This window comes from Megalobrama amblycephala, linkage group LG19, assembly GCF_018812025.1.
Source record: "Megalobrama amblycephala isolate DHTTF-2021 linkage group LG19, ASM1881202v1, whole genome shotgun sequence".
Taxonomy (NCBI): domain Eukaryota; kingdom Metazoa; phylum Chordata; class Actinopteri; order Cypriniformes; family Xenocyprididae; genus Megalobrama; species Megalobrama amblycephala.
In genome coordinates, this window is record NC_063062.1 from 3,228,951 (window position 1) to 3,242,946 (window position 13,996).

Here is a 13,996-nt window from a genome sequence, read left to right on the forward strand (position 1 = left end):
AAAAAAACAGTACAGGCTCATTGAGTAATGAATTATTTGAATTGTTTCATGTGGGTTTAAATCGTTAGATTATCATGCCATCATCATTAAAGGATTAGTTCACTTTCAAATAAAAATTTCCTGATAAATTTACTCACCCCCATGTCATCCAAGATGTTCATGTCTTTCTTTCTTCAGTCGAAAAGAAATGAAGGTTTTTGATGAAAACATTCCAGGATTTTTCTCCTTATAGTGGACTTCAATGGCCTCCAAACAGTTTCAGTGCAGCTTCAAAGAGCTTTAAACGATACCAGACAAGGAATAAGAGTCTTATCTAGAGAAACGATCGGTCATTTTTGAAAAAAATGTAAATGTATATGCTTTATTTAAACGAATGATGGCCTTGCACGTGCTTCCTGCCAAAAGTGCACTTTCGTATTCTTCAAAAAGCTTATGCTGTATGTCCTATGTGTTCCCTATTCTACTTAAGGAAAAAACAGAACTGCCATTGCATTCGTTCCGTAAGTAGAATAGGGAACGCATTGGACATACAGTGTAAGCTTTTTGAAGAATATGGAAAGTGCGGTTTTGGCGGAAGCACGTGCAAGGCCATCATTTGTGTTTATAAAGCATATACATTTAAAAAAATTTTCAAAAATGACCGATCGTTTCGCTAGATAAGACCCTTATTCCTCGTCTGGTATTGTTTAAAGCTCTTTGAAGCTGCACTGAAACTGTAATTTTGACCTTCAACCGTTTGGAGTCCATTGAAGTCCACTATAAGGAGAAAAATCCTGGAATGTTTTCATCAAAAACCTTAATTTCTTTTCGATTGAAGAAAGAAAGACATGAACATCTTGGATGACATCGGGGTGAGTAAATTATCAGGAAAAATTTTTTTGAAAGTGAACTAATCCTTTAAGGACTAATGAAATCCAATGTCTGTTGCAAGACACAAATGTACTTGTTGCATAACAGATTCGTAGGTTAACTCTCTTTAAACATCACATTGTTTTACTTGACAAACACACACACACACACACTAAACTGTAAGTGCATTGAAGCACTTTTACTACTAAAAGGATGAAAATAAAAGCAATGTAAGAGAAAATCTAATAAACCGATTAAATAAAAGTAAAACAATACAACATAATAGCAATGTTATCCATATTACTGTCAATCACATTATTCCCTGATATCAGTTATTGGTTTATTTATTATAGCATTCGGTGTGTATTCTGGTGCATTCACATAGGAAGTCCTCTCTACAAACTTTGGGATCAATGTTCAATGTTTGGACATCTGAACTCAAAAAGAGAGGGAATGCAAAAGTGAAATGGCCTCCTGCCCATCACTAGGAAAAATCCAACATTGTTGGTCATCATCCAGCATCTCAGTACGCAGGAGTGTTGCGGATGGCGCAGCAGAGGACCATGGTGAAAATCATCTCAAAGACCTGGACATGAAGTAGAGAGAAATTACACACACAGGGACATTTTGGGAGGGGTGTTGAGTTATTCTTAGTACAAGTCTGTAATTGTGCATGTGTGTACATTCTTACCATAATGACAGCAATCACTAGGGCGGCCAATCCAATGACATGGAGCTTCTCAGAGAACAGGTCCCTTAGCTTTGTGTGGCAACTCTGAAGTGCACAACAACAGATAAAGTTTTTTTCAATCGCTTTGGCACATTTTTTTTTTTTAACATTTTGCAACATTCTATAAACTGTAAAGGATTAGTTCACTTCAGAATGAAATTTTCCTGATCATTTACTCACCCCCATGTCATCCAATATGTTCATGTCTTTCTTTCTTCAGTCGAAAAGAAATTAAGGTTTTTGAGGAAAACATTCCAGGATTTTTCAACGGGTTGAAGGTCCAAATGTCAGTTTCAGTGCAGCTTCAAAGAGCTCTACATGATCCCAGACGAGGAATAAGGGTTTTATCCAGTGAAACAATTGGTCATTTTATAAAAAAAATTAATTATATACTTTTTAACCACAAATGCTCGTTTTGCACTGCTCTGCGATGTGCCACGCATTACGTAATCATTACCATTTGACTTAGTCTTTGCATGTTTGCTTTGTAAACACTGGATCGGTACTTTCACATATGTCACTCGTGACCTTTCCAACATGATAATGTAATGCGTGGCGCTTCACATAGCAGTGCAAGATGAGCATTTGTGGCTAAAAAGTACATACATTTTGAATTTTTTGATTGTTTCTCTAGACAAAACCCTTATTCCTCGTCTGGGATCATGTAGAGCTCTTTGAAACTGCATTTAAACTGCAATTTGGACTGTCACCCCGTTGATAACTGTTGAAGTCCACAATATAAATCCTGGAATGTTTTCCTCAAAAACCTTCGACTAAAGAAAGAAAGACATAAACATCTTTGGCACACACATGCCAAAAAACATGCAATTCACTTAAATCAATAAGAAATTCAAATCTGATGTGAACAAGAAACTAAATGTTCAGAGATATGAACTTATTGTTTTGAGAGAAAAAAAAAATCTCATACAAGAATTGAGCCAGATTGATTGAGAAAAACCATCCACAATCAAAAACACTGTCAGCTGTCAAAATATCACACATTTTATTATTAACTATTTGCATCTATTGGTTTTTATTTTTTTTTTTTCAAAAGAATCACCGGAAAAGTAAAGAGTCCTAGAGGAGTTAAACCATCACAGTCTTTATTGTTATAGAAATATTGCGGTTTAATGTATACATTATTGACTCCAGAACAGACTGAATTGAAATGAGATCTCCATCATGGTCTCAAACATGCAGCAGATACCTGAGAGATGAGCAGGTCAACTGGGTTGGTCTTCTTGGGACACAGAGAGACCTGGACAGCTGTGAAAAGTTCATTATCATCCCCTTTACCACAGCACTCAAGCTAGATATAGAGAGAGTGTGAAAAAAATGGGATAGGGATTATTATTAACTGGAACGAACAGCGGCGTTTTGATGAGAGTACTGATTTTAACAACTCACTGTGTCATGGAAGACCTCCAGAACTTTGGAAGCTGCCTGTCTGGTTGGCGACTCCACAGGATCCACAGCTTTAATGTATGCAACATCATAGAAGTTAATGAGCTCAGTGGAGATCTGGATGGATAGAAAGCGGGAGAATGACATTCTCAAAATGAGGTCTTAACATACAGACAGACTCTTTGAGTGTGTGTAGACTTACTGTGTCCCGGTTAATAAAGCCCCATATCCCTGCTGCCACCTCACAGGCGAAGAGGATCACTAAACATGTGAAGAACTGAGGAAGAAAAAGACAGAAATGTGCTATGAAGAAAGAAGTACTGGAATAGGAAGACTGACTAAAACATCATGACTAAGCAGCACAACCCTTGTTGTGAAAAAGAAGTGCGCTTAATTGTATTGAATGTGTACTTTAAATCTTAAAAGCATGTTTTTTTAAAAACTGACAAAACTTGCAAATGGCCACTTAAGTTATAGGGCTTTTTACATAGGAGATTTAAATAGTGCACATCATCAAAATGTAAAATGAATAATTTTACCTTTACATTTAAAATACATTTTAAGTGCATTTTGAATGATTATGTTTTAACAATTAGCTGTGCTTTAAAGAAGTAGGCTACATTAATTTTCGACTACCATAATGAAACTCGTGTAAAGGACTTGGTTATATTTTTAACTGCAGTGTGTTGTTTGATATTAAAGTTAATATACTATTCACAAACAAGGCTTAAGTTAGTCTCAGACTATAATGCATATCTTAAAATATGTCAGTGCCATCGTTTTGTCTCAAGATGCACACCAGTGGTTTATTTCTAAGGTACGTTTATAAATCTCCTAATTGAACTAAGGCCTAATCCTGGCTTAGTCTAAGCCCTGTCTGTGAAACCAGGTTTAAAATAAATGTACTAAATTGCAACATCGTCATTACAAATGTGTAATTACAAATACATTTAATTATATGATACAAGTTTCAAAAGGAATTACATATATTTTAGTTTGGTTGTCATATTTTCAGCACTACACTTTAACCATATTTTAAAGACAAGTAGTAATTATGAAATTCCATATGAATATGTATTTAAGTCCTATTTAAGTACATCAAAAACTCCACAGTGCAATAACTAATGTTAACATACAACTTTTGATTATAATAATGTATAGTAAATGTTGAGATTAACATTAACTAAGATTAATGAACGCTGTAGAAGTATTGTTCATTGTTAGTTCATGTTTTTAACAATAATGTAAACAAAAATGAAACCTTATTGTAAAGTGTTGCCTACATTTTAATTGAACTGCAATGCAGTTAAGTGTCCAAAAGCATTATATTCATTTTGTACTTCTTTTTCATTGAAATTCATGTGTACTTCATTAAAATGAATGAACAGTTCATGCAAAATTCAATGGTTTTGAGTAAGTAAACCATAGTTCTTGTAAAGGTCTTTTGAAGATGGATGGTAAATCTATCAGAGGCATGCAGAATGAAAAGTATGAGTTGAGTAAAACCCACCGTTCCTAAGAGACACTGAGATTCCTGAATAGCTCCATAACAGCCGAGGAATCCCACGAACATCATTACAGCGCCAATCGCTATGAGAACATACACACCTGAAAGAGCAACACAAATCATGTTTGTATGAGTCTGACATCAAATATTTAGTAGATCATATGTTTAACAGTTTCTATAGGACTCATTCCTCATGATTTTGTAGAAAAGTAACCGGCTAATGATATTGCCACTAGATGGCATGTGTGCAGCTGTGTTGAACGTCACCTCAAATTTGAACCCTGTTAGTATATTTGTGAATGCATTACTACTGTATGTGGATTACATATTGTCATCATCCTAATGATAGATAAATATATTAATGATAAATAAAATAATGCTCTTTTTCTTCATTTTTCTGCAACTCAAAGTTGAGCTGGTAAAGTCTATTCCTCCCTTTTACATTTTGTTCAGTGGAATTCAGAAGCAAAACTAAAAAAAGCTACAGAGTATGTTCCTGTCTGATTTACCATTAAACACTGTAAAAACAAAGAGAGCGATAAAGCCTCAGGCTCAGACTTTTAGGTAAAAGAGCAAGTTACAATACAAACTATAAACAGACATGGGAAGATCTAGTCTAAACAGGAAACTTCCACATAACGGAATCAGATTTGCTTTCTGTGCCCACAAGACTCACACAACAGCATCTGAAAACTAGCCTGTACTAAACACATCAAAACATCTGCTTTTCAGCTTGTAAATGTGTCATTATTATTACTGCTCATACTAAAGTGTAGGGAGTTTGTTCTAAACGCATAAACCAAAGTATTAAAGGGGTCCTTGATTATGATTTCACTTCTTTAGCTTTAGTTAGTGTGTAATGTTGCTGTTTGAGCATAAACAACATCTGCAAAGTTACGACGCTCAAAGTTCAATGCAAAGAGATATATTTTCTTTTACAGAAATTGCTTTTTAAGGACATTTTGACATCACAAACCCCAAAATTTACATACACCCTGGACCCGAGAACACGCAACAAAGGGGGTGAGGCCATGTTGGGCTGCTTCAGAGAAGAGGAAGAGTTGTTGTAGTAGAGTGTTGTTATCATGCCGCCATTTTACGCCGGACTGCTTCACAAACGAGGGTCAATTCAACGCTGGATTTGCACAAAAGATTGAACATGACGGCACATGCTAGTGGATGAGTTGAATCAACTCCACAGCAACTACATAAATTTATCCACTAACCATTCAGAAACGTCTAAAAGTTGTAACTTCTTCCTGAGTCTCTCCATCAGTGTCGACTCCGGTTTGAACAATGTAAGGCTGAACACCGTTACTGACAATCCTCATTTTGGCTGCGTGAGATTCTCCAGCTTTGTTGTTGTTGAGCAACCGAAGCGTGAGCTGTTAAAGCTCCGCCCTCTTCTGGAAAGGGGCGGGGAGCAGCAGCTCATTTGCATTTAAAGGGACACACACAAAAATGGCGTGTTTTTGCTCACACCCAAATAGGGGCAAATTTGACAAGCTATAATAAATGATCTGTGAGGTATTTTGAGCTGAAACTTCACAGACACATTCTGGGGACACCAGAGACTTATATTACATCTTGTAAAAGGGGCATTATAGGTCCCTTTTAAACTGACAACACCCACAACACCCGACTGCAATATTCCAGTAAGTGAGTTAAAAAAAAAAACGTCCCTTTTGAAAAAGTACACTTTAGCATACTGCACAGTCCTAACATAGCCTACGTATATACTTATATACTTTAAAAGTATATGCTTAAGTGCAGTGTCTTTTCAGAGACTTATGCATGTTAATTGCAATTGAATGAAAATGTACAGTTTAAATTTATATAGGTAGGACTTATATCTTTTTGTGTAATTACATCTTTATATGACTTTGAAATATAGTAGTAGGCCTATAAGATGTAAATACTTACATATATCCTCTTTTACATGAAACAAGTACCCTATATGACGATGCCTCTTACAGATTTATTTCATTGCGCAAAACACACTCCCATCCCTGCTGCTCCACTCTCTGTTTAAAACTTATATTTAGGAATCTGAAAGTATTCTCCAGCCAGATTCCTCTCTAAGCTGTAATGATTTGCTGGAGCGGCCGGGCTTGAACATATTTTTAGGGTTGTTTAACCGGCACTTGAGTGAACCCAAGCACTGCTCATTCTAATTTGTGGTGTAACGGGCACATGAGCAGGGCTTTTTCAATTACACGGATGTTCAGTAGCAGTGGGAGTGCAACTCTTCATCTCTCTCTTCTTTCTCTGGGTGGGCCAGACCAGCAACCCTAACTTCTTTAATCAGAAAAGGTTGTTGCTGCTATAAAAAGGAACAGGCGGGGCTCTCCATGTACTTATACTGAGTGGAGAGAGACAACCCGATGGTTTCTGCAAAAATTAATGGGCACTAACTCTATCCTAGTGCCCACAACATGCTGACCTTGTGCCGTTGAACCCTCTGTGTGTGCATCTGCTGTGGTTAAGTGTGTAAAGTGTGTGAGTATATGTATGTGCACATACGGGTGGAGTATGAACACGCCCTGTGGTAACTTTTAGTCTTTCCCTGGTTCTTTTAAAACACCCCGTGGGTGTGTCTGTAGAATCTCTGACTTCATGTGAAAACAGTAAAATGATGTGTTATTAAAGAAAATACAGGAACGACAACATGACTAACAGGATCAAAGCTCTTATGAAATGATACTGAACTGCTGCCATCATATTAGTTGTTTAAACACACACGTACACACAAAGTGATTTAGTGGCCCTGTCCAAGTCCAGCTTAGACCCTGTTTCCTGTTCCCATCTTTTGAGGAGACATGCACCACTATTTCAGGAGTAATTGTTTCTCAAAGTTCACAGTGCAAAGGCTTCCGAATCACGCAAAGTCATCATGAAATCAAAATAGACAATTCTTTTTCTTTTTTTTATGAAATATTTCCAGATTTATTATAAACGATTCATCTTTGCACATCATTATCGATTTCAAATTCACGTGCCCTCATAATCTAGATTAGGGAAGAAATAAGGACACAATAGGAAAGAAAAGACTTGCAACTTCCGTTTCATCATGCCAACTTTAACATCAACAACTATTATTATCATATATATATATATATAAATATATCTGCAACCATAGTAAGACGTATGTATGAATATCCATAGACTTCAGCAGATGATTTTGCTAAACTAACACGATACAACAAGACAAAGGCGTCAGTTAACCCGACATTAAAAAGTTACTATAGTAAAAGTAAAATCATTAAAAAGTATCATAGTAAAAACCTGTAATATTGAGGTAATACATATAAAAACACAAACCAACACATTCTATCCGGTGAAAGGTTATCCTATTTCTTTGGGAATTTTAATCTCAGCGGTTTCACAAACAATGCAATATGCAATGTTGTGGCATCAAGTCTTAATCTGATTTCACTTTTTTAGCTTTAGTTAGTGTGTAATGTTGCTGTTTGAGCATAAACAACATCTGCAAAGTTACGACGCTCAAAGATCAATGCAAAGGGAGATATTTTCTTTTACAGAAATCACTTTTTAAGGACTACAACAAATGGCTGGTAGGGACTACAACAAGCTTCTTCCCGGGTTGGTGACATCACAAACCCCAAAATTTACATAAAACCCGCCCCCGAGAACACGCAACAAAGGGGGCGGGGCCATGTTGGGCTGCTTTAGAGAAGAGAGTGTTGTTATCATGCCGTCATTTTACACCGGGCTGCTTCACAAACGAGGGTCAATTTAACGCTGGATTTGCACAAAAGATGAACATGACGGCACATGCTAGTGGATGAGTTGAATCAACTCCACAGCAACTACATAAATTTATCCACTAACCATTCAGAAACGTCCAGTTTCATTCTAAAAGTTGTAACTTCTTCCTGAGTCTCTCCATCAGTGTTGACTCTGGTTTGAACAATGTAAGGCTGAACACCGTTACTGACAATTCTCATTTTGTCTGCGTGAGATTCTCCAGCTTTGTTGTTGCTGAGCAACCGAAGCGTGAGCTGTTAAAGCCCCGCCCTCTTCTGGAAAGTGGGCCGGGAGCAGCAGCTAATTTGCATTTAAAGGGACACACGCAAAAACAGAGTGTTTTTACTCACACCCAAATAGGGGCAAACTTCACAGGCACATTCTGCGGACACCGGAGACTTATATTACATTTTGTGGAAAGGGGCATAATAGGCCCCCTTTAATGCACTGTTTTAATTGCAGTGCACACACACATACTTCACTCTGAGATCATGCTGCGCGCACAGAAACATTCAGGAGAAAAAAAATGTCAAGAGCAGAGAAACTTATGAGCAGTTATAAACGCTGCCCTGTGACTTTTATTATTAAAGTAGCTTAGCTACTGAATCGCTACATTATAATTCTCAGCAACGGAAGAAACATTGCTGGGTTTGAAGCAGTTAATATGTTCTACATATTAGTATATGTCGAATAACTCACATATTCATTGCTAATAGAGACGCTGAAGAGATGCAGGTAATTCGCACAGGCATCTCTCATCACTTACAATAATTAATTCAAATAAATGCAATAATTCATTAATTCAAATAAATCTTATCCTACCACACTGTCTGTGTCTGATTTAAAGCAGGCAGAATGCACAATCTGACCGTCATTCAAAATAAATAGTCGTTTCCATCCTTCTGGTCAAATATTGTGCTACAAACATCAATAACAGTACTTCTTTTCCTTCACTTTGTGCATTAAAATCGTTTAATGCCCAGCTAGCCATGGGTTATTCCTTGGCTCACATAAAAGACATAAGCAAGTTTATACATTTTCAATGCATTACCTGTTCAAATGTACCTGTTCATAATAATAATTGTATATATTCTGCTCATTACTTTAAACAACATTGTAAAGGATACATAATAATAAAACCCACATAAGTAAAGTTACGTAAGACCCAAAAATAATGATGAATAACACTGAAATAAATGTTTCTTATCTAAACCATACTTTATGACCATATAATTAATCGAGCAGAAATGAGCATTTAGGTCGGAAATGAACGGGCAAGATAATTTTCAGATGGTTATGATGACAGGGTTTGAGTGCCTAGTTTAAATAACAAGGTTGGATAATTGGAACTAGATTGTAGTTCACATTTTAAATCTGAACCTATCAGAGGGATGAAACAGCTCTTTAAGATGACAATTGTATTTATACTTGAACTTAATTCTTTGTCATCAATGGCCTAGCCAGCTTGTGTGTGTGAGCAGAAGTCACTTACTGATATAAAAGGTTCCTGGTGCTTGAGTCCCCTCAAACTGGAGCATTAGGAGGCTGCTGGTTTGACTATCATGGCGAAGCCACAGAGCTACACCCAGAATCACACCACCAGCCAGCTAAAAATAAGAGAACACCAAAAAGAAAAACAGAGATTTTCAGAAAAAAATCACAATTTAAATACTTTTGATGACAGCCAGAATTTAAAATCATTCTACAGTTGTCGTCGCCCAGAAATGTTTGTTTCAGTTCACTTTCCGGAGGTCATTGCAGAGGTCATTTCTTCCTGCATTTGGGGAAGAAACATCTGACAGCTTTAGTGTTATTCATCCACAAAAAAGGGTGGTCCTCCTCTTCGGTTCACTGTGATACGCTTTGTTTGTTTATTTTTTTGTAATTCGTGGAGCAGGAAGCAGCAGCTTCACTCAGAGAATTGTGGAAGTCAGATATATTTTTGTGTAAAGTACAATGACAGGAAACAATACACATCTCAAGAGGGTTTGGGATTGGTGCTGTGATATCACACAACATCATTCTCTTGAAAGTTAAAGGTTTTGAATGAAAACATGAATTTAAATTTGCAGCATTGCGAAGTAGACTTTTATTAAGATGAGTCAGAAAAGTTACGTGATTTTTATTTTTAACTTTTGAACCACTCAGAACTGACCGAGGTAAACATCATTTATTTCCAGTAATGAATGTTATTCCATAATGTTTGTCCTGCTGCTAAATGCTAATTTGACATTCCTCAAAACGCATAATTAGTTTTTTTACTCTATGATATCAGTGTTTGAACATCATGTGATGTTTTAATCAACAGAGGCTCTGCGGACTGCATGTCAGCATTTTATGAAGTTAACTTGTTGCTCTGTGATTCTTTCTTTCGTATTTGCTTCAGTTATTTTAAGGTGTATTCATGTCCCTAAAGCATATGGACGTAATTATAGAGAGTGTAAAAATATAGCAAAACCACAGCTAACCCTCATTCTACAGGAGGCTCTCTGGAGCCACATTCTCTTCATGTCTAGGAATACATACACAAGACAAACTCTGACTACACTAACTGACTGCGAGATGCAAAAGAAACTATGCTTCACAAAATATTATGCATGAAAACACCGAGTTATCTATGACATGACATGCATTTATTCCAGTTAATGTACAGGCATGTGTTTTAAATGTCCTTTAACTCTAACAAATCATAAAACACTGTGGAAAAAAATCTGTGAGAAGAATGGTGAGAAAAAATGTGGGGAAAAGCACATCTAATCAATGGACCCACAAGAAGAACGTATGTGATTTTCTGCTCTGAAGATACGGATGCACTGATATGAAAAATTTGGCCAATACCGATAATACTTTAGATTTGAAAGCCGATAACCAATATATTGGGCGACAAATCTCAGCTGAAGGAAATAATCCATTATTTTTCTGCTTTAATATATCGGCCAAATTTTAATGATAACATTAAAAATTAGGGATGCACCGATATGAAAATTTCGTCCGATACCGATAACCAACAATACTTTAGCTTTGAAAGCTGATAACCGATATATTGGCCGATAAATCTCAGCTGAAGAAAATAATTTATCTGGTTTAATATATCGGCCAAATTTTAACTATAACAATAGCATTAAATATTAGGGATGCACCGATATGAAAATTTTGTACGATACCGATAACCAACAATACTTTAGCTTTGAAAGCTGATAACCGATATATTGGCCGATAAATCTCAGCTGAAGGAAATAATTTATCCGGTTTAATATATCGGCCAAATTTTAACTATAACAATAGCATTAAAAATTAGGGATGCACCGATATGAAAATTTCATACGATACCGATAATACTTTAGATTTGAAAGCCGATAACTGATATATTGGGCGACAAATCTCAGCTGAAGGAAATAATCCATTATTTTTCTGCTTTAATATATCGGCCAAATTTTAACTATAATGATAACATTAAAAATTAGGGATGCACCAATATGAAAATTTCGTCTGATACCGATAGCCAACAATACTTTAGCTTTGAAAGCTGATAACCGATATATTGGCCGATAAATCTCAGCTGAAGGAAATAATTTATCCGCTTTAATATATCGGCCAAATTTTAACTATAACAATAGCATTAAAAATTAGGGATACACCGATATGAAAATTTCGTACGATACCGATAATACTTTAGATTTGAAAGCCGATAAATGATATATTGGGCGACAAATCTCAGCTGAAGGAAATAATCCATTATTTATCTGCTTTAATATATCAGCCAAATTTTAACTATTATGATAACATTAAAAATTAGGGATGCATTGATATGAGAATTTCAGCCGATACCGATAATTCCTTATATTTGAACGCCGATAACCGATATATTTGCCGATAAATCTAAATCTAAATTTTTATATAATTTTTGAGAGCTTACAAAAACAAAAGTCTCATCATTAAAAGCCATGTCCCATGCACACAATTATAATGTTCTCATTATAATATTATTTAGCTTATGTGACAAACTTGCATGACACATTGCACTTAACTGTATTTTCCTTTCTGAAGTGAATTTCAATCATATTAGCAATTCAAAACAATAATGGCGGACATCTGAAGTGTCTCAGCTGAAGGAAATAATCCATTATTTATCGGCTTTAATATATTGGCCAAATTTTCTTATCGAAAACATTAAAAATTAACATATATCGTCAGATATTGATATGGTGGCCGATATATAGTGCATCCCTATTTGAAGACTTCAACCTTGGGATTAATTTAACTCAGGAACATTCAGAAGTTTATTCATATATAATATTTTACAGTATGATAGTAGTATTTTACAGTAGGCTATAGTAAGAAGTATGAGTATGATATAAACATACAATACCATAAAATAACTTTTCTTTTTCATGATAAAGCATTAGCATCCCAGTTAGCAGGGAAAATTCTCAAAACTTTGGCTAACATCCTGGAAAAGGTTCCCTCCATGAACAAACTTTCCTCCAGTATATAATGTTTGTTTAAAGTTCTCTGGTCTTAAATCACGCTCTCAAAGCATTAGCACTGAAAGGTTTTTTTAGTTGAACGTTTTTAAAATGTTACTACTTGTTTCTGAATCTTCAGGAGAACATTCAAAAGTAACGTTTGCATAACCAAGGGGGGAAAAAAGGCTAAAAACTGGATAGAGAACGTTCAGAAATAACTTCATTGAAACATTAGCGAAAAGTTCTTACTACGTATTTTTGTTACCTAGGATTGCTTTAGACTTTTTAAATGATAATAGTAAAGAAACAATAATATTGGTAAACAAACTTACCCAGAAAATGAAGTTTAAGAAGAAAAGCATATATTTGATGCACTGAGAGCAGCCGGTAACAGCCATGGCTTGATCTCGTCGAAGGCGCTGAAATGATGCTGGTCTGGAGGAAGAAGAGGTTCAGTCAGTTCCACAGATGGATATGAGTGGATGTGAAGGCAGACCGGATGGATCTCTGAGACTAACCCACGAGCTCATGTGTTTATATAAACTCACTGAGCCAGAAGAGAGAGAGAGAGAGAGATGTCCCGTGCCAAGCTCTACCCCTCATTTACATATATATAAAAACCTTGTTTTAATTGATTAAACTGCAATGCATGACGAATCTAAATGCACATCAGCTGGTACAAAGACATGAAAAAATACTATGGTAATTTATCCTATAGTGTTTTTGAACCTTACTATAGTAAAGTACATGAATTAATTTGTTGTGGTAACTCTATAGTTGCTAACAACTATAGTAATAAACAAATTATAATGTATTAAGTTTTCTACAACTATATTATACTACAATACTCTACAGTTTACTGTAAAGTATACTACAGTATTTATTACAGTTTACTATAATATGCAGTAGCATTCATTAACAAAGTGTTGTAAATACTATAATATATACAGTATACTGCAATTTACTATAGTATGGTTCAAAAACACTAGTATTTAAATTAGGCTAGTATTTTTTCATGTTGGGTGGCTCTTTTGTAGGCTATATATTTTACATTATAATTTAGCTATATTATATTCTCTATATTTTATTTGATCATTTATATAATCTAAATAATGTTTTATATTATAATATATTCTCCCAAAAAACGAAACCCTTTTTTAATCTGTTGTTTTGAACATTTAGGCTACAATGTACTTAATAATATATACTGAATATAAAATATAAACTGATATATTTTAAGTGAAAGTATATTGATACTTTTTAGTATTTTAT

The 13,996-nt window shown here is 35.4% G+C and overlaps 1 protein-coding gene across 1 annotated transcript; it reads right to left on the reverse strand.

Moving 5' to 3' along the window:
• Positions 1–818: 818 nt before the first annotated feature.
• cd81b (CD81 molecule b) lies at positions 819–13,255 on the reverse strand. Its single transcript, XM_048169379.1, has 8 exons — positions 13,057–13,255; positions 9,751–9,865; positions 4,494–4,591; positions 3,186–3,260; positions 2,987–3,100; positions 2,787–2,888; positions 1,541–1,624; positions 819–1,435 (listed from the first exon to the last, which is right to left on the reverse strand). Exons 1-8 carry the CDS (start codon positions 13,120–13,122, stop codon positions 1,373–1,375), a joined length of 717 nt encoding a protein of 238 aa, XP_048025336.1. The 5' UTR covers positions 13,123–13,255; the 3' UTR covers positions 819–1,372.
• Positions 13,256–13,996: the final 741 nt, after the last annotated feature.